This window comes from Drosophila obscura, unplaced genomic scaffold (genome assembly GCF_018151105.1).
Source record: "Drosophila obscura isolate BZ-5 IFL unplaced genomic scaffold, ASM1815110v1 contig_150, whole genome shotgun sequence".
In the NCBI taxonomy this organism is placed as follows: Eukaryota; Metazoa; Arthropoda; class Insecta; order Diptera; family Drosophilidae; genus Drosophila; species Drosophila obscura.
The window spans coordinates 13,120,523-13,141,732 of NW_024542736.1; the positions used below are offsets into that span (position 1 = coordinate 13,120,523).

General features: G+C 49.0%; 7 protein-coding genes across 8 annotated transcripts; 4 read left to right on the plus strand and 3 right to left on the minus strand.

Annotated features, from left to right (window-relative positions):
• Positions 1-83: 83 nt before the first annotated feature.
• Positions 84-2,684, minus strand: LOC111066573 (prolyl 4-hydroxylase subunit alpha-2). Its single transcript, XM_022355292.2, has 10 exons — positions 2,643-2,684; positions 2,142-2,513; positions 1,904-2,055; positions 1,686-1,842; positions 1,309-1,627; positions 774-1,250; positions 643-705; positions 508-583; positions 352-441; positions 84-276 (listed from the first exon to the last, which is right to left on the minus strand). Exons 2-10 carry the CDS (start codon positions 2,318-2,320, stop codon positions 152-154), a joined length of 1,638 nt encoding a protein of 545 aa, XP_022210984.2. The 5' UTR covers positions 2,321-2,513; positions 2,643-2,684; the 3' UTR covers positions 84-151.
• A 248-nt stretch (positions 2,685-2,932) lies between these two features.
• Positions 2,933-5,087, minus strand: LOC111066575 (prolyl 4-hydroxylase subunit alpha-1-like). Of its 2 annotated transcripts, none has more exons than XM_022355294.2 (8): positions 4,867-5,086; positions 4,672-4,811; positions 4,466-4,616; positions 4,073-4,409; positions 3,576-4,013; positions 3,473-3,520; positions 3,249-3,414; positions 2,933-3,186 (listed from the first exon to the last, which is right to left on the minus strand). In XM_022355294.2, the coding sequence occupies exons 1-8, from the start codon at positions 5,073-5,075 to the stop codon at positions 3,104-3,106; spliced, it is 1,572 nt and encodes a 523-aa protein (XP_022210986.2). In that variant the 5' UTR covers positions 5,076-5,086; the 3' UTR covers positions 2,933-3,103. The 2 variants fall into 2 exon arrangements, with proteins under 2 accessions (XP_022210986.2, XP_041452404.1); XM_041596470.1 differs by having other exon boundaries at positions 3,026-3,200; positions 4,867-5,087.
• Positions 5,088-5,209: 122 nt separating this feature from the next.
• Positions 5,210-7,334, plus strand: LOC111066572 (prolyl 4-hydroxylase subunit alpha-2). Its single transcript, XM_022355291.2, has 5 exons — positions 5,210-5,557; positions 5,618-6,752; positions 6,811-6,867; positions 6,939-7,104; positions 7,171-7,334. Exons 1-5 carry the CDS (start codon positions 5,370-5,372, stop codon positions 7,266-7,268), a joined length of 1,644 nt encoding a protein of 547 aa, XP_022210983.2. The 5' UTR covers positions 5,210-5,369; the 3' UTR covers positions 7,269-7,334.
• Positions 7,335-7,707: 373 nt separating this feature from the next.
• On the plus strand, positions 7,708-9,965 carry LOC111066597 (prolyl 4-hydroxylase subunit alpha-2). Its single transcript, XM_022355329.2, has 6 exons — positions 7,708-8,494; positions 8,569-8,756; positions 8,829-8,983; positions 9,086-9,517; positions 9,577-9,757; positions 9,874-9,965. Exons 1-6 carry the CDS (start codon positions 8,001-8,003, stop codon positions 9,894-9,896), a joined length of 1,473 nt encoding a protein of 490 aa, XP_022211021.2. The 5' UTR covers positions 7,708-8,000; the 3' UTR covers positions 9,897-9,965.
• Positions 9,966-11,322: 1,357 nt separating this feature from the next.
• Positions 11,323-14,652, plus strand: LOC111066592 (prolyl 4-hydroxylase subunit alpha-1). Its single transcript, XM_022355323.2, has 8 exons — positions 11,323-11,644; positions 12,374-12,528; positions 12,596-12,743; positions 12,838-13,049; positions 13,107-13,258; positions 13,323-13,832; positions 13,897-14,062; positions 14,551-14,652. The coding sequence occupies exons 1-8, from the start codon at positions 11,463-11,465 to the stop codon at positions 14,649-14,651; spliced, it is 1,626 nt and encodes a 541-aa protein (XP_022211015.2). The 5' UTR covers positions 11,323-11,462; the 3' UTR covers position 14,652.
• A 618-nt stretch (positions 14,653-15,270) lies between these two features.
• On the plus strand, positions 15,271-18,881 carry LOC111066565 (prolyl 4-hydroxylase subunit alpha-2). Its single transcript, XM_022355281.2, has 6 exons — positions 15,271-15,505; positions 17,025-17,179; positions 17,236-17,392; positions 17,453-18,305; positions 18,367-18,532; positions 18,593-18,881. The coding sequence occupies exons 1-6, from the start codon at positions 15,333-15,335 to the stop codon at positions 18,691-18,693; spliced, it is 1,605 nt and encodes a 534-aa protein (XP_022210973.2). The 5' UTR covers positions 15,271-15,332; the 3' UTR covers positions 18,694-18,881.
• LOC111066566 (prolyl 4-hydroxylase subunit alpha-1) lies at positions 18,598-20,650 on the minus strand. The gene is made up of 5 exons (XM_022355282.2): positions 20,414-20,650; positions 20,198-20,358; positions 19,158-20,137; positions 18,933-19,098; positions 18,598-18,853 (listed from the first exon to the last, which is right to left on the minus strand). Exons 1-5 carry the CDS (start codon positions 20,596-20,598, stop codon positions 18,759-18,761), a joined length of 1,587 nt encoding a protein of 528 aa, XP_022210974.2. The 5' UTR covers positions 20,599-20,650; the 3' UTR covers positions 18,598-18,758.
• Positions 20,651-21,210: the final 560 nt, after the last annotated feature.

The window sequence follows — 21,210 nt, forward strand, 5'->3', positions numbered from 1 at the left end:
AGTATTTTCGTAACCAATAATGAGGACCAAAGAGACATAAAATTTATCGTAAAAAAGAATCACTTGAAATTATATTACATTTATTGCCCTATAAATATAAAAAAACTAGAATCTCATTCCTTAAAGCTTGATTTGGTTTTTTGAGTGGCCCTTAGCTTGATGCGTCCTGCTGTTTGGCCAGCTCAATAATCTGGCTATAGGTGACAAGAGAGTCATCCCACAGCAGGCAGGGACGTCGCTCGGACTGCACGAACTCCCGAATCCAGCGATTTTGCACTGGAAGGAAGATATAGAGAATAAATATATAGAATATACAGACCGCCATCTGGAGATGGAGATCCATTCGCTTACCCCATTTAGATCCAGCAATGATGGGACAGGCACCGTGCTGCGTGCGGGTATCCCCTCCGCCCGATGCATGCAGATTATACCAAAAGGCGGCTGTCGTGGCGGAAAATAACTAATTGTTAATGGTGTTTGAAGTGAACAATGGATCCTGTTAAGTACCTGCATATTTCTTGGGACGCAGGTGCTGCTTCAGATGGGGAAAGGCTGTGCCGCCGCCCTGCGCCACATCCGAGAGCTGTTCGAGGAGACGTTTTACGTAAGTAGGCTAAGCGCAGACTTAATTTTGTTACTTACGTAGAAGAGGACTGTTGCAATGCGGTTTCCCATCTCAGGGGAGGAGACCAAAGCATTATCAAACTGGGAAGAAGAAAGAGTGTCACGATAGATCTCTACATATCTAAGAACTATCTCCCACAAGAACCTACGGCATTTTGGGTGAACCAATCCATGTGCTGTGCGTAGTGTCCACCGATGCCATAGTTGGCGAACTGATGATCCTCCGCATAGTCCATGTTCAGGTTGGTCATGTCCGCCACGCGACGGTCGATGGTCTGCAGCACCCTGTGCTCTGTTTTGGGGATAAAGGTGATCTGGCTAGTGCGCGCATTGGACACCACCGACTGGTTGGTGCCTATGATCATTGCGCGGCGAATCTTGTCGGTTGTCATGTGCTTGATGGTGTCGATCTCGCTCTGGTAGATCACGTCATGGTAGAGCACCAGCAGGGGGTCGTGGCTCAATTCCTCCGCTTTGAGGGGTGCTAACAAAAGGAAGGGATGCGTCTCGGTCATGTACCCGCAACGCAAATGTCGCTCCTCTCCGGCTGTAAGCCTACGGTGGCCACTGCACGTCAATCTGTAGGCCTGAAACTCGTCCAGCTGCGAGGAATCCTCGGGTATGGGCTAGAAGCGAAATCAATCGGTTGGAATGTAAACTTGAAAATTAGCTTTTCGCACTTACGGCGTGTTCCTCTATGGTTTTGGATTCATACAAGCCATCTCTTCTTGAATGGTTCCGCATGAATTGCTCGTAGTTTCTGGCATGCTCCTCGCTGGCTGGTTGGAGCCTCAAGAGCTCCTGGTAAGTGCCATTCACTCCCTGGAAGTCGCCCAGCTCTGCCTTGGCCTGCACAAGCAGAGCCAGAATCTGTGGGTGGAGTTCAGGATCCTGAGTCAGCCGTTCTTTCGCCTCCAACAGCCAGGCGTGCGCCAGTCGCGGATGCTGATCCTTCAATGCCAAGCGAGCAATGTCCAGGCAGTGTTCGGAGCTCAGATGTGTGCTAAAAAGCAAAGGAAAAATACAGCAAATGTCAATTGGGTGCATTATCGATGTCTCACCCATGGTTCACTCCATCCAGGATGCCTTTGGCCAGGTGCTTGGCCTCCAGTCGGTAGACGAACTGCAGCCGGAGCAGGCCATCCATGGCACCCTCGAGTTCGCTGGTATCGGGCATGGAAGGACGCCTTCGCAGCTTCAGCAACCGCTCCAGTGGCTCTGGTAAGGAAGAGATGTGTCTTTAATGGAGTTTGAACCGCTAAATTCATGGGTCACCCACTCTGGCCCGTGTCGGCGTCCATGAGGTTCTCCACCCGCCGCCAGTCCACCGTCAGTCTCTTGCTGAGCAAATATTGGTTCAGCGGACTCTCGAAGTATGCCGTGCCCCAGTGCTGCGCCTCGCTGCGCACCTGCTCGAACTCTCGCAGCCGCCTGTCGGTGCAGATTGAGTTTTCCGAGATTCGATTAGTCCCTGCCGAGTCATGCTCGATTTGCCACGCCCCCTCGCTACCACTTACGCTCTCAGGAAATCCAATTTGCTCTGATTATCGGCTACAAACTTTTGCATGTGCTGCAGCATTTTCTGCTCGTAGCCAAAGACCTTGGTCATCTCGTGCACGGAGGAGTAGAACTCGGCCCCACAGCCAGGGAAAAGGACCTGCCACAGGGCACCCACCAACAGCAAACATAACATCATCCCGAAGCGATTCAATGCTGACTGAATCTACCAACATCACTTGACCCCGCGCTAAAGAGCGACTGAATATTATATAATTCCAGAGATGTCAGAGGTTCTATCTCTGATTCTGATTCGAAACCTGATTTCGCACGCACCCAAAGAAAGCCCGGGGTTCATTGAGCTGGAAACTGGTTTTTTGCTTAGACAATAACTAATCGCAGTAGGGAGAGACGTGCTAGCTTCAGAATATACTTTATAGAAATGGATAGAGAGATATGCTACCTGCTGGTATAAATCATAGAACAGAAACTCTCTTTAGATTAAGATACCAGGTTTATACATATGTGTAATAAGCCACGAGCACCGCCGCTCCAAACTGTGATTAGTTTTAGTTAGGGACCGGCAATGTTGGTCTAGCAGCGATATGCGATCGACCGACTGCAAGTCAGAGTGAGAGAGCACTTGCTCAATTATGCGTTGGAGTCACGGCGTCGACGTCGCTGCTGCTGTTGCTCTTCGCTACCGGTTCACACAATATGCACGCACGAACATGCACGTGCATGCACAAAACACTTTAACGATGGGCCACGAATGGGAAGAGTGAGAATAAATAAAATATCTGGCGAAATGTACAGATGACAGTATAAATGGTATTTATTTTGTTGCTGCCTAAGCAATTCGTATTTAATCATCCATTTCAGTATCAACGCAAGATTATGATGATTAATTAAAAAATAATATTAATATTTGCATTTAAGAACTCGTGTTTACATAATTCAAATATGGGAGTGCATCTTTTTACTATGCTACTTTTTTTTCAGTGTGCTCCCTTAGGCAGGGTCGTCGAAAAAGTTGGGGAGGCTGATTTATCCACTTGGTCATAACTGTTCGGGGGGAACTGCATGGGTGAAAATCAATATTGTTTCGCTGTTGCAGCGGATCTTACCCCATCTGGAGCCGACGACGACTGGGCAAGCCGAATGAAATGTCGTTTCCATGCCCTGCCCTCTATGATCCAGGTTGTACCACATCAAGACTGTTCCCTTCTTAGGAATCACCGACAGGTCGATCATGGGAAAAAATGTAGCGCCCCCCAGAGGCACATCACTCAGCTGCATGAAGGGAAGATTCAGAGATATCTCTCCCAAAGAATAACCACAGCATACTCACATAAAACAGGAGTGTGGCAATGCGGTCGGGGAGGTAAGGATCGGAGACCTAATTTGAATTTAATCAGTGTGGGTTTTTTTGTTCCAAGGAATCTAGAACTCACCGAAAAGTAGTCCACGTGGGGGGCATAGTGGCCGCCAATGCCGTAGTTGAGAACCTGAAACTCCTCCGATCCTTCGAGATCCAAGTTGGTCATGTCCTCTGTCAATATTCCCATCCTGCGTATTATCTTGTGTCTAGGGTTCAGCCAACCAGCTTTAGTGGTGCGGTGGCGATCTTCTGAATACTTCTTTTCCGTCTCATTGTAGGTTACAGCTCGAACCAAATTGTTCTTTGCCAGCGACTTTAGTACAAACATTTCCCTGTCGGAGAGCACGTCATGGTAGAGCACCACATAGGGCTCGAGGGACAGCAGCTCCATTTTCAAGGGCGCCAGGCGGAGGAAGGCCCTGGCTGTGGTATTGTAGAGGCAGTACAGTCGCGATCCTCGGCGGCACTCTCTGGAACAGCATCGAAAGTAGGTACTCAGGTCGTCCGCCTCCTACATGATAGATTCCTCCGGATTACGGGCTTTTCTTTGCTTTTCTTTCCTCCACTGACCTGTTTCTGTGTTTCCTGCTCTTCCCCAATACGATTGCTCATTTCCAGCCTAGTGAGAGCTCGTTCCAACTTGTGATTCTCGGGATACCTCTTTATGGCTTCCGTCATCATGGCTAGAGGCACTTCCTTGTCCTCACTCAAGTTATCTAACACCTCAACGTACAGCTCATAAAGGCTGTCCGAAGAGAGTCCCTGCTGTTCATAAAAATCCCAGTTCCCCCCATCCGCCAGGTATAGATCCAAGGCTACAGAGATCCAATCTTTTGCCCCGCCATAGTCCCCTCCTTCCGCCAGATACTTGGCGATGGTATAGCCCTCAAAGGGGGTGAGGGAGTAACTGCAAATAAACGACTACTTTTCTTATGTTCGAATGATTTTTTCCTTGTTTCTCACTTGTGCTGAACTCCCATGAGGAGTCCCCTGGACATAGCAGAGCCATTCAGATTGTAAATCACCTGAATGCGGTACAACCCATTGAGGGTTTCGTCCAAATCCTTGGCAGTCGGCAATTCGGAGTGTAAAAGGCTAATAATCGTAGCTTGAGCTGTTGACAAAGACTCCTAGTGAAAAGGTTATTCAATGGTTGCAGGAGCACTGACCTTCTCCCAGCCGCTGCTCTAGATGCCACAGAATGTTGGGCCAATCATATTGCATGTGTCGGAGGAGGGGAAAACTGGACAGAGGGTTGGAATCTATCCCTTTGGCTTGTGTCATCTTCTCTTTCGTGATCTCAACAAAGCTGCAGGGTCCAAAGGAGATCTATCAATGGGGTAATCTCATGGAGTGGCACTCACCTGTCTACCAGATACACCCTCTGCTGCAACTTATCCGCGTAATCCTCAAGGTGGTTGACCAGCACTTGATTGTAGTTCAGCAGCTCCCCCAAATCGTATATGGACATGGCATAGTTCTTGTCTAGATTCTCTAAAGTCACACTAGGAAACCAGAGGAAGATCAGGCACAAGAAGCACTTTACTCTTCTCATTTTCAAAAGTTCGTGCATACTAAACGTTTGTTTTTGAGTTTCCAAACACAAATAACAAGCGGGAAATGCATTTTTCACGCTTTGATAGCCATAACCTACTGTAGACTTTCCAACTTGGTTACCATTAAATTTTTGAATGTTATTTACTACAAGAATACTCGGGCCACAATGTGTTTGTCCCAGTCCCAATCCAGAAACATCAAAAAAGAAAAACCCAACTGTGTCAATGTTTGCCGAGCTGCTGTCTGCCGCTGTCTCTCCGGTTCAATCTTCCATCGATGCCAGTAGCGATCTACAGACAGAGCAGTGAGAATGTCCCGAGTCAGAGCGCTTCTGTGGGTGCACTTCGTGAGTGTGAGTGTGGGCTTGGGCCTGGTTCACGGGGATTACTATTCGGCCATCAGCGAAGTAGAGCGGCTGCTGGATCTGGAGGCCTTCTTGGTGGAACGGTTGGAAGATTACTTGGAAAAAGCCCAGCAGAATCAGGAGAACATCGAAAGGTTGGAAAGAAGCGGCTGAAGCGGTGTGAAATGAATGCTAACAGAGGAATGGACTTTCAGGTTTCTTCTTCATGTGGAGAAGTTGCAGAGCCAACGCGGGGACATCGAGGACTACTTTGGCAACCCGCTGAATGCATTTACCACCATCAGACGCCTTGCCCACGACTGGAAGCATAGTGTCTTCGAGCCGGTCTTCGAGACGAGTAACTTGGAGAACTACAAGAATTTGGTGAGCGCGGGGTTGGCAAAGGCCGAGATACAGGAACCGACAAAGGAGGATTTGCTCGGAGCTGTTCGTGGCTTGTGGCGCCTACAGGAGATGTACAAACTCCCCACAAAGCAGTTGGCGGCTGGAATCTTGTCCGCCGCGGAACAGCACCAAGTGAATGTGTCACTTAGCGCCAGTGACTGCTACGAGATTGGGCGTCATTTTTGCCTGATGAAGGAGTATTCCTACGGCTCAGAGTGGCTGCTGGAAGCAAGGACCAGGCTGAATCGGGATCCTTCAGGATTTGTGCTTCCCAAGATCACTAAAGTGCAGATCCTGGAGCAACTCTCGCCTGCCTTTAGCCAATTGGGCAACAAGAAGCTTGCGTACAAGCTGAACAGCGAAATCCTGGATGCGGAACCTGGCCATGAGGAGGCCTTGAAGAACAAAATTGTGTACGAGGCTCAGCTGGCCAGAGAGAGGAGCAACAGTCCCAGAATTAAAGTAGAACCTTCACAGGCGCCTGCTCCAGAGCCTGAGCTGAAGGAGAGCCAAGAACTTTACCAGCGCGTGTGTCGAGGAGAACTGCGGCAGTCCCCCAAAGAGCAGCGGGATCTAAGATGCTGGTTGAGCCACCGGAATGTGCCCTATCAGCGCCTCTCGCCCTTCAAGGTGGAACAGCTGAGCGTGGACCCCCATGTGGCCTATTTCCACGATGTGCTCAGTGACAAGGAATCTGAGCTGATCATCGAGCATGGAAAGGGGCAGGTGACGCGCTCGGAGATTGGCCAGAGCGGAAACTCCACCGTGTCGGAGATCCGCACCAGCCAGAACACGTGGCTGTGGTACGAGAACAATCCCTGGCTGGCGGACATCAAAATGAGACTGGAGGACATAACCGGACTGACCACGGACAGTGCGGAGCCCTTGCAGCTGGTGAACTATGGGATTGGTGGGCAGTACGAGCCGCACTTCGACTTTATGGATGTACGTATTGACATTGAATCCTATCCATTCACTTGGATTACTTTTCCCCTCTCCATAGGATCCCGAAAAGAACTTTGGCTGGAAGGGAAATCGCCTGCTGACAGCTCTTTTTTACGTGAGTTCGGAGGAGGCACTGATTATGATTCCCCGTAATCATTTTCATAATTTGTGTATTTCCATCTGCAGCTGAATGATGTCCCCTTGGGAGGCGCCACTGCTTTTCCCTTCCTTCATCTGGCCGTGCCGCCCGTCAAGGGGAGTCTTCTCGTTTGGTATAACCTCCATCGTTCACTCCACAAGGACTTCCGCACCAAGCACGCCGGCTGTCCCGTGCTCAAGGGCTCCAAATGGAGTAAGTTCTTCAAACTTTCTTTCTAATGATGATTTGTGAGTACAATATGTATTTTTTCCCTTCCAGTATGCAATGAGTGGTTCCATGAGGCTGGCCAGGAATTCAGGAGACCCTGCGGGTTGACCAGCGATGCTGAAAAGTTCCTCGAACTCGAAAACAAGTAGTGTACAGCCGGATATGATTATTCTGCACCAAAAATAAATAAAAATCCATTTCATTTCTAATAATTTTTAACACTAAATTAAATTTAAATGTATTCCAATTCGTTATTGTTAGCTAATAGTAAGGAAGGTCGGGGTATTTTAGGCCACGGTAATTAGTCTTACTACAATTTAAAGGAAATCTTGATTTGATGGTCCCCTGTTGAGCATAAAAAAAAAGCTTACCAAAGTACCCCACCTCCCCAACTATGCCCCCCCCCCGGGAAAATATTGATTCCTGTTGAATCACGCATTTAAAGATTGAATAAGTCCTATTTGGGTAAGTCGTCAAAATATTTTCCTGCTTGAATTTCCATTTAAAGATTGAATTCTCTGCCTCTACGGTCTTATACGGGTAGGATGGGCAGGAGGTCGGGGTGACTATAAAAACTCAGCTTAAAGGTTAGATAACTGCTAATTACTATTCATAAATAGAAAAAAAAAAAGTTGTGCCACAACTTTCCTGAGGCAAACGAGCTTCTGGACTCAGAAGAAGAGTCTATTGTTGTGCTCAGTCCAACAGCAGCATTCAAGCCCGCTAGTCGATGGTTCATTCTACTCCATTCGATTCGAACGTTCCATACATTTTTAGAAAAATAAATACTTACTGAAACATTGTCATTGACCCGAGAAACCGAAGAGGAAAAGAGAAAAAAGCCAAAGAAGAAATAAAAGCAGTGGCAGCGACATCTAATTATGCAAATGCCCGGGGCTGTTGTGGGATTGTTGTGGCTAGTCCAGGTGTCGCTTCTCTGGTCAAGGGTGGGCTGCTCCTTTAATAGTGAGGAGCAGCTGGAGGGCCTGCTGGCCACAGAAACGTTTCTTATTGATGAACTGCGCGACTATATAGAGCGACTGGACCAGCAGCTGGAAGAGATAAGGCGGGAGACTGCGGCCATCGCGGAGATCCACAGCCAGGTGGGGGATCACGTGGAGGAGTACATGGGCAACCCACTCAATGTGTTGACCATTCTGAAGCGCTTCCAGACCGTGTGGCCGAGACTGGAGCAACAGGCGAATGCCACTCACAATATCAGCGTGAGTGATGACAGGGATCAGAACATGGATCTGATTCTCCCCACAGAAGAGGACTACGAGGAGGCCCTGAGCAATCTCCTCCACCTGCAGTCGGTCTACGAGCTGGAGCCGGCAAGCCTCTCCCTGGGCGTGGTCAATGGCATGAAGCTGGGGTAAGAATACAGTTATTCAGACGTACAGGAAATGGGAAACGGAAAACAATCAAAAATTGTTTGCATACTTATAGCTCAGCCATGTCCTGGAGCGATTGCCTGGAAATGGCCGTGAAGTCGGATGTCGGAGTGGCCAAGTTCTGGCTGGAGACGGCTTTGGATAAGCTGCCGCCGGCCGCAAATGCCACGGACCACCAAAGCGAGTGGGAACGCGGAAAGGTTCAGATTCTGGAGGCGACTCTTAGCATGGAATACCGCGCGGGTTGGTTTCCCCGATTCAATGCAATTTGCCCAATTTTCAAAGAATGCTCTCTTTCCCCCCTTCTTGCCACAGGGGAACTTTCCGAGGCCCTGGACACCGTGGAGGAGCTGCTGCTCCTCCGACCGATGAACCAAAATGTGCAAAAGGCCAAGGCCAAGATTGAGCGAGCACTGGCCAAGACCTCCACAAAGCTGCCCTCTGGCAGGGGGCAAAAGACAAAGACAAAAGTAGGTGGCAAGTAGAATTTCAGTAGGGAGACGGGAGACTGGAATCTGGAATCTGGCAAGGGAATCTTTGTGCAAAGAAATGATTGAAATACCGTTTTGCAGAATCCTAAATCAGCAGAGCAGAGGCTTATAGAAGAACTATGTCGTGGAGCCACTCAGAAGGCCACGACTGGAGGTCGCTTCACCCACTGCCAGCTGGAGAGGAGCACGCCTTGGTCCATCCTGCAGCCAGTCAGAGTGGAGCTCCTCAGCTCCGACCCACACATAGCCCTGAGTCATGACGTGCTGACCCTTAAGCAGAGTGATCAACTCGTGGGAATGATGGACGAGGAGGAAACCCGAAAGGGAGCCAGTCATCAGCCACTGAAGGTTTCGATGCTGGCCCAAAAGAAGCTGCGAAGCATTCACCACCAATTGGGGCATGTCAGCGGGGAAAAGGATCACTGGGAGGGGCGTCGCCATGGCCACGAGCACACGACCAAGCCAGAGGAGCCCGTTCGGTGGCAGTGCCATCAGACACGTGTCATGCTGAATGTGTGTACTAATTAACTGATTAATGTGTCCCTAATTGGATTTTGGCCTTTCGCTTCCAGCTCCAGGCACCCGGAATGGGCGGAGCCGTGGTCTTTCCCCAGCTGGAGCTTGGCGTGAATGTCCCACGTGGCGCACTGCTCCACTGGCGCACACGCACCTCGTCCGCGTCCGCGTCCGTCTCCGAGATGGACTACCGCAGTCGCCAGGCAGTCTGTCCCGTGCTCCTGGGCGCCCAAGTGTGTGAGTAATACCGAGCAGAGATGAGTGGGTGAAATCGCAGTCCTGGCCCACGCCCTCATCTCTGACTGGCTGACTCCAGGAGTTGCCATTATTATTCATCTCAATTTCCTTTGCAGCGGCGTGGACGGGACTCTGTTGAGAGGGAAACTTCCCGTTTCCATGTCTTTACATGTGCATTAATTGCCTCTGGGAGAATAAAATAAAGTCAGCCTTGACATTTTATTGAATATCAGCTTTTTATTGCATTCCACTCGCAGTGCAGGGAGTGGTCGATGGTTGATGGTCGAAGTGTGAATGGAGTGAGCAAATACTAGTGCGAGTGGCTGGGCGGCTGGGAATATGGCATCAGTTCTGCTTGCCTGATACCCACAATGGCGACGTTGGCAAGAGGAAATACGAGTAGCAAAGGCAAACATCGGGCCAACATCAAGCAGGTGTTGGGGCTACCTTTTGAGGCATTAAATCAAAGGCGATTGCGAATCAAAATAAATAGTGATGTTTATGGGGGGATTTGTTTTGCATTTGTATACCCTCGCTACGGGGTTAATGTTATTCAGCGCAGGAGTCGACACTTGATAGAAAGTATGTCTTTTAATGGTATATCTTCAACGATGATTAAAATGCAGGCCAAAACAGAACTTTACCCTTTCGAGCCCATTACCACATAGTTTCCATTTACCGGAAGAAAAATATACATGTTAAATAATTATAATTGCTTACCTAATTTTTTCACATTTTATTGGCTACCCATGGTTATCGGTCTGCAAGGGTATACACATCTTCGTTATACCCTTCGCCGCTGTTATGTTGACACTTCATTAAAGATTCATTGCTCCGAATTGTCGGCCGGAGGCGATGAGCATAAACAACGGACCGTCAATGCGCAGTCGGGAGCCCATAAACCAAAATGACATATGATGGCTGCCCAGACCCAATCGGATATGAAATGTTAATAAGCCGCAATGAGGTGGCACTTTCCAGCACTATTGCTAGTCGGAGTCGCACTGCAGCCTTAAATATCAAACGACGCCCGTCCAATTAGTGCGTATTAATATGCTCGGGCTGGTCTAAATCAAGCCCAAATAATATCCAAACCGAAGACAAAGCCGAATCTGAATCGGAATCGGAATTGAAAACGAGCTGATGCGATAAACATCAGTAAATCAGCACAAAACAAGCCATAAAACACGCCCGACCGTCTAGAACTCTATACACTGAGAACAGCGATACTAAGCCGAGACCTAGGCTTCTAAATAGGTATTACGTTGCCATCCGATAGGGGTACGCATAAATGATGCATATGGCAAGATTCGAAATGTGAATATATAATCCGTAAATATTTAGCGCCTCAAATTTGAGTTCTCAATTACGGGAGCATTTTTTCTCAGTGTAGGCTCTTCATCAGAATGCACATAACAGGCTGATAAAACAGTTTTCTTCAAGTCGTAGTCATAGCCAACTAGTTTGATGCCGAGACTCAAAGTACCCGAAACCCGTGCAAAACGACTTCTCCGACTGTCTCTGGGAAGTCTCAGCCCCAAGCCAAAGATCCGCTAATACGATCAGTTAGCTACGAGACGCGGACAGGGGTGGTCGCCTAAGCCAGCAGCGAAGAGAACATAAAAGAGATATAGATCACGGAAAGGATATATATATGCATATACATATATCGATAACTAAAATACATACCAGAGCAAATTAAGGAATGATGAGGAGATTCTTAGTACTCCTAGGACTCTTGTCCTGTCTTGGGCATTCGTGTCGTGGCTCAGATTACTTCTCATCGATCACAGGCCTGGAGAAACTGCTGCAAACGGAAGACTTTCTTCTCAGGAACTTACGGACTACTGTAAATGCAGTCAGGACATCGCTGCAACAATTGGAGAGGTGAGTGAAGGGATGCGATGTCATCTGGGAACCGATCTCAATATGACGCGACTTTTGACACAGTAAGTCCAAGACTTGCTTAGAGGACATTCAAATAGGGTTTATTTAGGTATATCAACTAGGACTAAAGGATTCTATCGTACACAGACATTATTTGGAGGATATCTTATGGTCGAAACAACCCCTATGAAAACTATGTATAGTTTTAGTCAAAGCACGATTTTCGAACAATGCTAATTTAATTACAACTTGGCGATCGAAAATCCATTAAAGTTTTTATGCCGCCTGCGAGAACTAGTTTACAATGAGCCACGAGCCCACGAGCACACAAGCCCACGAGCCCACGAGCACACGAGGGTACCGCCAGACTTTGTGTCTGAGTTCTGTTCTGTAATAATTGAATTGATCGGAGAGCTGAGCTTGAAGGGTGCCATGACAAGTTAGCAAGAGAGTTGCGATAGTTAGTGACAGTTTGGGGATAATCCTAAGTTGGTTAGCAGGTTTCCGGCGGCTGGCATTTCGCTTTCGTTTGGATTCGTGGTGGGTTATCGCTGCGATCGTAAAAACTATTATGAATTTAGCATCAGACATAAATTAGAATTAATTAAGGCTGAATATTCGTATGCAAAATGTGCGCTTGTGACGACACAAGTCATAGATAGGGGCAAACTGGTACTGCTAAGCTCAAACTGGAACCTGTGCTTATTCTGTCCTGTTTATCATGGCCAGCGAGTTGTCCTCCATCGAACAGGAGCATGTTGTGGCTGCCAAGGATACGGAAAACTATCTCACCAACCCGGTGAATGTGTACCGCCTGATGAAGCGCCTCCACACGGACTGGCCGCATCTGGACGGACGTGTTCAGGAAATCGCTGATAAAATCGGTAAATAAGAGCTGGGCTCCGTTTCGGCCTCGAAAATGCTAAAACTGATTCTCATTCCCTCCCACAGATTTCAACGTTACCCAGGGATGTGGCCTGAGTTTCCCCAGTCAAGAGGACGTGGATGGTGCAGCCTTGGCACTGGTCCGCCTGCAGAGCACCTACAAATTGGATGTGGCCCAAGTGGCCGCCGGCATACTGAATGGCATAAAATATGGGTGAGTAATGGTAGGAGAGGAGAGGGCTCCAATAAGCAATAACCAGCGAGGCTTAAAATATGCTCATACGCCATCTATTTGAATCCTTTTTTAGCTCCGACATGAGCTGGCAGGACTGCTTCGTGCTGGGTCAACAACTCTTTGAAATGGAGGACTACAACAACACCAAGGTGTGGCTGCGGGAGTCCATGGAGCGGCTGGGACGTCACAGTCACAGCTCCAGTCCTAGTCCCGCCTCAGCCTCCGCCCCCGACAGCGGAACCCTCAATCGAATGGAGGCGGTGGCCAAGAGTTTGTTCCAGCTGGGTAAGCAGCAGGCGGAAGGATTGGCTCTCTGCATATATTGACCAATCGACTTTTTAGGCGACTTTGACACCGCTTACGAGCTCAGCCAGCGGGTTCTCCAATTCGATCCGAAGCGCATCCGGAACTGGCATCTCGGTGACAAGGGAGCTGCGACTACCCCTGAGGAGGTGGAGGACATGGCACTGCCCAGGCATTCAGATTCCTACAGCGTAAGTCGGCCCCAGGCCAGGCCTCATTCCCTCTTCCAGTTCGAAGCTAATTTTAGGTCTGCAGCTCACGCAGGAGTTCGCCCACTACGAGAAGGTGTGCCGAGGCGAGGTGGGTCCTTCTCCCAGCCAAGAGCGTCCCCTTCGCTGTCGGTACTCGCAGGGAAGCCACCCCTATCGACGCCTGGCCCCTCTAAAACTGGAAGAGCACAGCCTGGACCCCTTCGTGGTCACCTACCACGACATGCTCAGTCCGCGCAAAATCTCCGACCTCCGGCAGATGGCCGTCCCCCGGATGCACCGCTCCACGGTGAATCCCCTGCCCGGCGGCCAAAACAAAAAGTCTTCCTTCCGCGTCAGCAAGAACGCCTGGCTCGCCTACGACTCCCACCCGACGATGGGCGGGATGCTGTCAGACCTAAGCGACGCCACCGGCCTGGACATGACCTTCTGCGAGCAGCTGCAGGTCGCCAACTACGGCGTGGGAGGCCACTACGAGCCGCACTGGGACTTCTTTCGGGACCCAAACCACTATCCCGCCGAAGAGGGCAACCGCATGGCCACCGCCATCTTTTACGTGCGTGCAAGTCAAGCTAATCCCCATTTGAATTTATGACGAGCTACTGCTCCCTCCTCTGCAGCTCTCCGATGTGGAGCAGGGCGGAGCCACCGCGTTTCCTTTTCTCAACTTTGCCGTGAAGCCGCAGCTGGGGAACGTCCTCTTCTGGTACAACGTGCACCGCTCCCTCGACGTGGACTATCGCACCAAGCACGCCGGCTGCCCGGTTCTCAAGGGCAGCAAGTGGAGTAAGTACTCTCCATTTATAGGGATTGGGGACTACAACTACAAGGTTGCGATGTCAGCTTAGTTTTTAAATAAAGTGTTCCAGGGGGTATTGCCAAAAGTTGTGCAGAAGAATGCAGAAAAAGAAAGACCTTTAAAGAGATAAATGATAATATATGTGACGAGAGCCGAGTCGACTGAATAATAGTTCGTGGTTATATGAAGTTCTCTGGTTGGTATTTTTAGGGTATTATTGATTCTTAGACATCTTTGATGACCTATGTCGGTACTTAATAGACTTTGATTCTACTTACATTTTCAAAAACCTCTAACTCTGTGGCTAATCACTTGTTCAATTATATACTATATACTCCATACCACCGAACTTCCATTAAAAGTTCATATTAATTGTTACAAACCGTTTCGATTCACACAATTTAAGCGACGCCCAAGGGAATCCACATTAAAGTTCACCTTAGCAATTAACCTCCTCTGATTATTTTTCTTGCAGTTGGCAACGTTTGGATACACGAAGCCACACAGACCTTTGCGCGGCCCTGCGATGTTTTCCGGGATCACGAGGTGTCGTTGGAGTACGAGATTATTAAATAAAGCTAGTTACCAAAACATTTTAGTATCTCTTACTGCCCCCAAAGGTGCTTAGTGGGTTAAGGCAGAGCTTTGAGTGGGATTTGTGGTTCCACTCAAAACAAAGTCGAGACATGTCGCTTCGGTAGAGAGATTGTGGATGGTGGATGGGAGAGAGCAGAGAGCAGAGCGATGAGTCGGATGAGCCGGCTTCATTTGCATAAACAAGTTCACGGGCAACAAAGTTTGGGTGGGGGACTCGATTTGAATATTTGTGGGCTTGTGAAGTGACAACTGCTGCGAGCAGCAAAGTGAAAGTAATTACTAGAGTAAAATTCTGGCTGAAACAATTGCTTGGCGTCTGAGAAATGCCTTACATAACCGATTTCTAGAATAATTGGTACATCTTTGAGCCATGTAAAGGCATTCCCACAATGGTTCCGTTCAGGGTTTATTGAACTCCAAACATGCTCCTCTTGAGTACTCTCTTCACGTGGCCTATTCAGGCAGAACGTCTACCCCCGAGGGCAGTTCTTTGACCACAGCTTTGACACGATCGATCACGCACGAGCTTCACGAAGTCGCACACCAGACACCGCAAGCTTTTTTCGGAAGACGATCGCAGATCACATCGGATGCCGAACAGTTTCAAACGATTCGCGGCTGAGACAGCAAGCAGCAGCGCACCTCGCGACTCCCATAGAGATGTTTCAGTTGAAGTGGATCCTGGTGCTGGTCGTCCAGCTGGTGGCCTGCCGCGCCGAGTTCTACAGCTCCACCTCAGGCCTGGAGCAGCTATTCCGCACGGAGTTCGTGCTCCTGGACGAACTCCAAAACTACGTGGATGAAATTACTCAGCATGCAGAGGCTCTACAGAGGTAAGCGGGGGAGCCAAATCAGTCCTATGAGGTAACTTTTGATGAGAGAGATAATCTCTAGAATAAAATGGAAAGTTCAAGTAGTCTTCGTTGTGTGCCAATCTGGTTTCTGCGGATTCCTAGGCCTACTCATTATATGCAAATGAGCTTTGAAGCCCATTCGCACTCCAGCCAATTGGAATTCCGAGAGCCAATCAATCTGCCAGTTTGTCGAAATTCGAATGCAGTTTCCCATTGGAAGCCCATTCGCTTGAACAATCATGTAAAAATGGCCACAACATCCGATTGTGAATATTTCACGTCATATGCGTGGACGCCCACATTGATTTTGAATTAATTGAAAACGATTGTGGGTTTTTTTCTGATTAAAGCAAATGTTTGAGGTTGTGGGAGAGATTGCCTGGCAGATGGTATCAGACTATTCTCATGCCACTCTTATGTTCATTTAACATGGAACTTGTAGAGATATCAACCGGTTGCCATAAAAGAGAATGCCGAATAGAATTTATGTATAAGCATTACGGCCCAACGATTTGTCGTCCTCAGGGGCTCACGATCAACGATCGGTCCATCTGTTAATGTTGCTTCGGTGCAGTTTATTTTATGGCCTGCTAATTTCTCCTAGTTCCTGCCTTGATTTATTCTCAGCGGTTATAGACTTATTTATTGGCCAAATAAACCACAAATAGCGGCAAAACTTTCAATAGCATTTAGGAAATTAGCATTTCATTATCTCCGTCAATCGATTGCTACCAGAGGAGCGATATTCGCAGCTAGATCTGAAGCTGGAATCGCCGAAAGTTAATTTTGCTGTTCAGAAATAAGTGTCATCGACTTTCAGAATAAACAATATATGGTGCAATCATCGCCTCGGACACATGCGAGTATACGTAGAATGGGCATGGATATTCTATATTTTGTTTATCATGCGCACTTTCGAAACCGGATTGTCGGCAACTAGAAACCGTTAACAGATTGTAAAGTATATAATTTATAACGCCCTGGTGCAACGCTGATTCCAAAACAGGTCTTGTAGACACACATTGTGTCTCTGTACTATTCAATTGAATACCCTGCTCTCCACAGAATAAAGTATCATATTCGATTGCTGGTTTAGGGGATAATCAACAGATTAATGGCCAACAAGTGCTGCAAATTAATCATCTACAAAATGAAGATAGTGGAGAGTTGGTTCCGCTTCTAAGCTGGGAATTTGGTAACGGTTTGGTTCTTAATCTTAATGATTTCTAAATGAACTTCAATGCAGGCGACAGGCGTACAAATAAATGCGATAATTATACAAATCAGGTGGCCCGCTACTACCTCTCTGCCGCGCCGCCCCCTGCTGATTGCAACAATTAATCAAGGTTATGCAAAATTATAGAAAACCAAAAAAAATTTGGGGTCTTGTGTGACAGTTTATTCATTCAAATGTATGCAAACCCCTTCAGGTATTTTGGGAGTGGGACAAGGGATTACTCTCCTGATAAATGATACATCTGCTTACCTCTGACCACAGCGAGATCGATGCAATACGAGTGGAGCACCTGAGTGCCATGGACAGTATTGGGAACTACCTCAACAATCCTGTGAACGCCTTCCGGCTGATCAAGCGGCTGTACAGTGACTGGGAGACCTTCGAGAGTAGCGTAAAGGGAGACACGAGCCGCGCGGGTAATTATCTCTGGATATATTTTTATGATCTATGTGTGGAATTGTTTTTCCTAAAGACTACCTTGAGAACATCGCTGTGCTGAAGGAGAACCTAAGCTATCCTTCACAGGACGATTTCGTGGGTTCCGCCATTGCCCTGACACGACTCCAACAAACGTATCAACTGGATGTGGCAGAGCTGGCAAGCGGAATGCTGTATGGAGTCAAGTACGGGTGAGAGATTCCCAGACTCTTTATATAAAGAGATGTTATCAATCAGAGAACCTCCTACAGCACTGCTATGTCCTGGCAGGACTGCTTCGTCCTGGGACAGCACCTGTACGCTTTGAGAGACTACAACCATACGGTGCCGTGGCTGCAGCAGTCGATGCAGCTGCTGGGAGAGCAAAGCTACGGCGAGGAATCTGCCTCGCTGGACTTCATGGAGGCGGTGGTGGGATATCATCAGCAGATGGGCGACCACGAGAACGCCCTCAACCTAATCAACCACGTCCTTGCCATTCAGCCAGAGGAGCGACGTCACCTCGAGCAGACCCGCACGCAGCTGGAAGATCTCATCACGGATGGGGTGAAACAGGGACTCCTTCACACGACTGCCCGCCGGCCAGGGGATTACCACAGCTCCCGGGAATTCCGCATGTACGAGCAGGTGTGCCGCGGTGAGCTCGCTCCATCCCCCGCCGCACAGAGACATCTTCGCTGCCGCCTGCAGAGGAGTCGCTTCGGCTACGCTCCCTTCAAGCTGGAAGAGCTGCATGCAGATCCCCCCGTAGTGCAGCTGCACGATATGGTCAGCCAGCGGGAATCCTTGTTCCTCCAGAATAAGGCCCGACCCCGCATCCAGCGATCCACAGTGTACAACCAAGCGGGCGCTGGCACCACCGCAGCCGCCTTCCGCACCAGCCAGGGCGCCTCCTTTAACTATTCGCGGTACACGACCACCCAGCGACTCAGCCAGCACGTGGCAGATATCTCCGGCCTGGACATGGACTATGCCGAGAATCTGCAGATCGCCAACTACGGCATCGGGGGCCACTACGAGCCGCACTGGGACAGCTTTCCCGAGCATCACGTGTACCCCGAAGACGATCGCCATGGCAATCGCCTGGCCACGGGCATCTACTACGTGAGTTAATGAATCGCTGCTCCTTAAGCCGATACCATCTGTAATGATCAATCCCTTACAGCTCTCCGATGTGGAGGCTGGCGGCGGAACTGCCTTTCCCTTCTTGCCGCTGCTGGTATCTCCAGAGAGAGGCAGCCTTCTGTTCTGGTACAATCTGCATCCATCTGGGGACCAGGACTTCCGCACGAAGCATGCTGCCTGTCCCGTCCTCCAGGGAAGCAAGTGGAGTAGGTTTATGCATAAGAGTTTAGTTTGAAATCTGATTTAATTAATTTCTGTCTCTGCAGTTGCCAATGTGTGGATCCGCGAGCGCAATCAGGATCGTGTGCGGCCCTGCGGTCTTCAGCGGAACCATCTAGTCTCTTTACACTACAAAAACTTTGACTGAAAACTGAAAACTACTCAAACACTCATTAAAATAAGATACTAGTTTATTAAGAGACGAAAACCCACTCATTCCCGATATGCCACGGACTTGAAGCTATCCGAGGTGAGGTTGCATGGCCTGCGGAACTCCTGGTAGCCCGAGTGCATCCAAATGTTTCCAACTGCGGAAGAATAAACAGTGATAATTGCGAAGAATATTCTGTGTACTTGTACATCAGTAATAATGAAGTGTTCACTTACTGCGCTTGGAGCCAATGATCACAGGACAGCCGGCATGGTAGGTGCGCGGATCCACTTCCAGTGAGCGATGCAGGTTGTGCCACATGACCAGAGCACCCTTGATGGGAGGCAGGAAGACATTTAGCTTGGTGAAGACCGTGTAGCCGCCCTGTTCCACGTCAGAGAGCTGCAATTAAATGAGAGAACAATGAGTCTAGATACATAACAGATGATGCCGCCACTTACATAGAACATGCTGGTGGAGATGCGATCTCCTTTGTAATCAGTCGGTAGGTTGACCTCAAAGTAGTCCGGATGGGGCTCGTACTGTCCGCCCACGCCGTAGTTGGCCACCTGCATGGACTCGGCCCCGGCAATGTCGAAGCCGGATATGAATGCCACAAGGCGAGCGATGGACTTCATTATGGGACTCTCGTAGTCGAGCCACGTCTGCTGGCTGACTCGAAGATCGACTACAGTTCGCGTTCCACCGGTTCCTGCCACCCCAGAGCGTGTCATTTCAAGCTTGTCCGCCTCCTCGAATATGGAATCGATTTGATCGAGGCTCAGAATCCCGTGATACACGTTGATGTCGGGGTCCAGATGCACCTGCTCCACCTGTAGGGGAGCGAGGGTGAAGTACGCGTGTCTATTGCCATCGAGGAAGCAACGTAGTGGAATTCCATTTCCCTTCTCGGGAAATCTTCTGCCCTGACAGAGCCTCGTGTAGTTGGCGAACCACGAGGGCTCTTGTTTCTGCTGCCTGGTCTCCGCCAAATCCCTGTGTTCCATATAAATTCGTGTGTGCCGTGCGGGATGCGTGGGTTCGGTTTGCAGTACCTTCTCCAAAAGTCTGACAGCTAGCTTGGGATTTTCTAGCTCAAAGTTTGCCAAGGCCACATATTCCTTGATGTCAGCTATGAACTGGGACTTCCCTTCTTCCCCCATCTCGGGACTGGTCCGGAGGAGGTTGAACGCAACTTGGAGCCACTCCAAGGAGCGCTGATGTTCTCCCAAATCAAAGAGCTGTACCCCAATCTCGTAGCACTCTCGCCAATTCATTTCGGAGTCGTAGAAGAAGCCGTTGATGATGCCATCGGCCAGGTTCGCGGCGGTGAAATTGTAGACCGTCTGTAGTCGTAGCACGCCTTTGACGGCACCCTGAAGCTCCGACAGATCGGGGAAGCCGACTTCTTTGGACAGGTTATCCACCACCTGGCGGTAGTCTGCGATGACGAGGGACATACTCTTAAAGGATTAAGTTTTATCCTCCTACGAATAATCACCTTCTCTGGGTTTGTTTTCCACCAACGGAGTGTGCAAGGCATCCCAATCGTAGACCAGTCGCTTTATCAGCCTGAAGGCGTGCAGTGGATGCCCCAGATACTCATCGAGATCTATCAGATCCATGGCCATGTCATGTTCTTGCTTCAGCTGTTCTAAAAATCTGCCAAAAGACATCAATACCCGGCGCCGAGCGACTCCAATCTGTATTGAATTACCTGCGGAATAAATTAGTCTGCTGCTGCTGGGCCATCAGATAGGAACGCGTGGCATTCAGCAGCTCCAACTCCAGTTGTGCCAGCTCCTGCATGGTGTCCACAGACGAGTAGAACTCTGCCCGGGCTCGAATAATGAGCATGACGACCAGCCACAGAGACAGACAGCTCCAAACACGATGTGACATTGTGAAATGAGGGAACGACTGGGACTGACTGTAGCTGATGGATATTTCTTGTAGCCGGGCCATTTATCTATGGCCCAAAAGAATGATATTCCATTAAGAAACTGTCACGTATCCAGAATAAAATGCTCAGCAAACAAATGCCAGCCACAGACACAAGTGCGGCTAAGCAAACAATTCGCTCACTGCTCGTTCTCTCTTTCTTTGGCATTTCCCTCAGAAAGCGACAGGTGCAGATGGACAGTTTCATACCCGGTATTAGTAGAATTGAATTTATTCGAACTGTTATTCTCCCATTCCTAATACTACCAAGGAAACTTTCTAGCACCCGTAATTCTGGTACGCCTTCCCATCCGCATGTGATTCATAATTCTGTCAAACCCGACAGTGCAGTCCGTGGTTTGCCTACCGCATGGAGGCACTTTTCACTTTTCAGGCAAATCGAATTTGCCGCATGCGTCGCAGAGCATGCAACGCGGTCCTCGAAAGCCGATTTGCCGTATGCATGGACACACCACCACCCCCACATGCCCCACACGCATACGTACATATCAACTGTTAACAGCTGATGGTACCGAACCAAAGCTCCTCTTACTTACTACTCCACTGCACTTG

Bases quoted from the DNA above. Each gene is read 5' to 3' on its own strand.
- LOC111066573 (XM_022355292.2), bottom strand. From the start codon at position 2,320: ATGATGTTATGTTTGCTGTTGGTGGGTGCCCTGTGGCAGGTCCTTTTC. The intron at 2,056-2,141 runs GTAAGTGGTAGC...CTGCACCGACAG, and splicing joins AAATTGGATTTCCTGAGAGC to GCGGCTGCGAGAGTTCGAGC. The intron at 706-773 runs GTAGGTTCTTGT...TCTTCTTCCCAG, and splicing joins ATTGGTTCACCCAAAATGCC to TTTGATAATGCTTTGGTCTC.
- LOC111066575 (XM_022355294.2), bottom strand. From the start codon at position 5,075: ATGCACGAACTTTTGAAAATGAGAAGAGTAAAGTGCTTCTTGTGCCTG. The intron at 4,617-4,671 runs GTCAGTGCTCCT...CTTTGTCAACAG, and splicing joins AGAGCAGCGGCTGGGAGAAG to CTCAAGCTACGATTATTAGC. The intron at 3,187-3,248 runs GTAAGATCCGCT...CCCCCCGAACAG, and splicing joins CGTCGTCGGCTCCAGATGGG to TTATGACCAAGTGGATAAAT.
- LOC111066572 (XM_022355291.2), top strand. From the start codon at position 5,370: ATGTCCCGAGTCAGAGCGCTTCTGTGGGTGCACTTCGTGAGTGTGAGT. The intron at 6,753-6,810 runs GTACGTATTGAC...CCCTCTCCATAG, and splicing joins CGCACTTCGACTTTATGGAT to GATCCCGAAAAGAACTTTGG. The intron at 7,105-7,170 runs GTAAGTTCTTCA...TTTCCCTTCCAG, and splicing joins GCTCAAGGGCTCCAAATGGA to TATGCAATGAGTGGTTCCAT.
- LOC111066597 (XM_022355329.2), top strand. From the start codon at position 8,001: ATGCAAATGCCCGGGGCTGTTGTGGGATTGTTGTGGCTAGTCCAGGTG. The intron at 8,984-9,085 runs GTAGGTGGCAAG...ACCGTTTTGCAG, and splicing joins GGCAAAAGACAAAGACAAAA to AATCCTAAATCAGCAGAGCA. The intron at 9,758-9,873 runs GTGAGTAATACC...TTTCCTTTGCAG, and splicing joins GCTCCTGGGCGCCCAAGTGT to CGGCGTGGACGGGACTCTGT.
- LOC111066592 (XM_022355323.2), top strand. From the start codon at position 11,463: ATGATGAGGAGATTCTTAGTACTCCTAGGACTCTTGTCCTGTCTTGGG. The intron at 13,833-13,896 runs GTGCGTGCAAGT...CCTCCTCTGCAG, and splicing joins TGGCCACCGCCATCTTTTAC to CTCTCCGATGTGGAGCAGGG. The intron at 14,063-14,550 runs GTAAGTACTCTC...TTTTTCTTGCAG, and splicing joins TCTCAAGGGCAGCAAGTGGA to TTGGCAACGTTTGGATACAC.
- LOC111066565 (XM_022355281.2), top strand. From the start codon at position 15,333: ATGTTTCAGTTGAAGTGGATCCTGGTGCTGGTCGTCCAGCTGGTGGCC. The intron at 15,506-17,024 runs GTAAGCGGGGGA...CTCTGACCACAG, and splicing joins CATGCAGAGGCTCTACAGAG to CGAGATCGATGCAATACGAG. The intron at 18,306-18,366 runs GTGAGTTAATGA...AATCCCTTACAG, and splicing joins TGGCCACGGGCATCTACTAC to CTCTCCGATGTGGAGGCTGG.
- LOC111066566 (XM_022355282.2), bottom strand. From the start codon at position 20,598: ATGTCACATCGTGTTTGGAGCTGTCTGTCTCTGTGGCTGGTCGTCATG. The intron at 20,359-20,413 runs GTAATTCAATAC...GTCTTTTGGCAG, and splicing joins CAGACTAATTTATTCCGCAG to ATTTTTAGAACAGCTGAAGC. The intron at 20,138-20,197 runs GTGATTATTCGT...TCGTCATCGCAG, and splicing joins GGAAAACAAACCCAGAGAAG to ACTACCGCCAGGTGGTGGAT.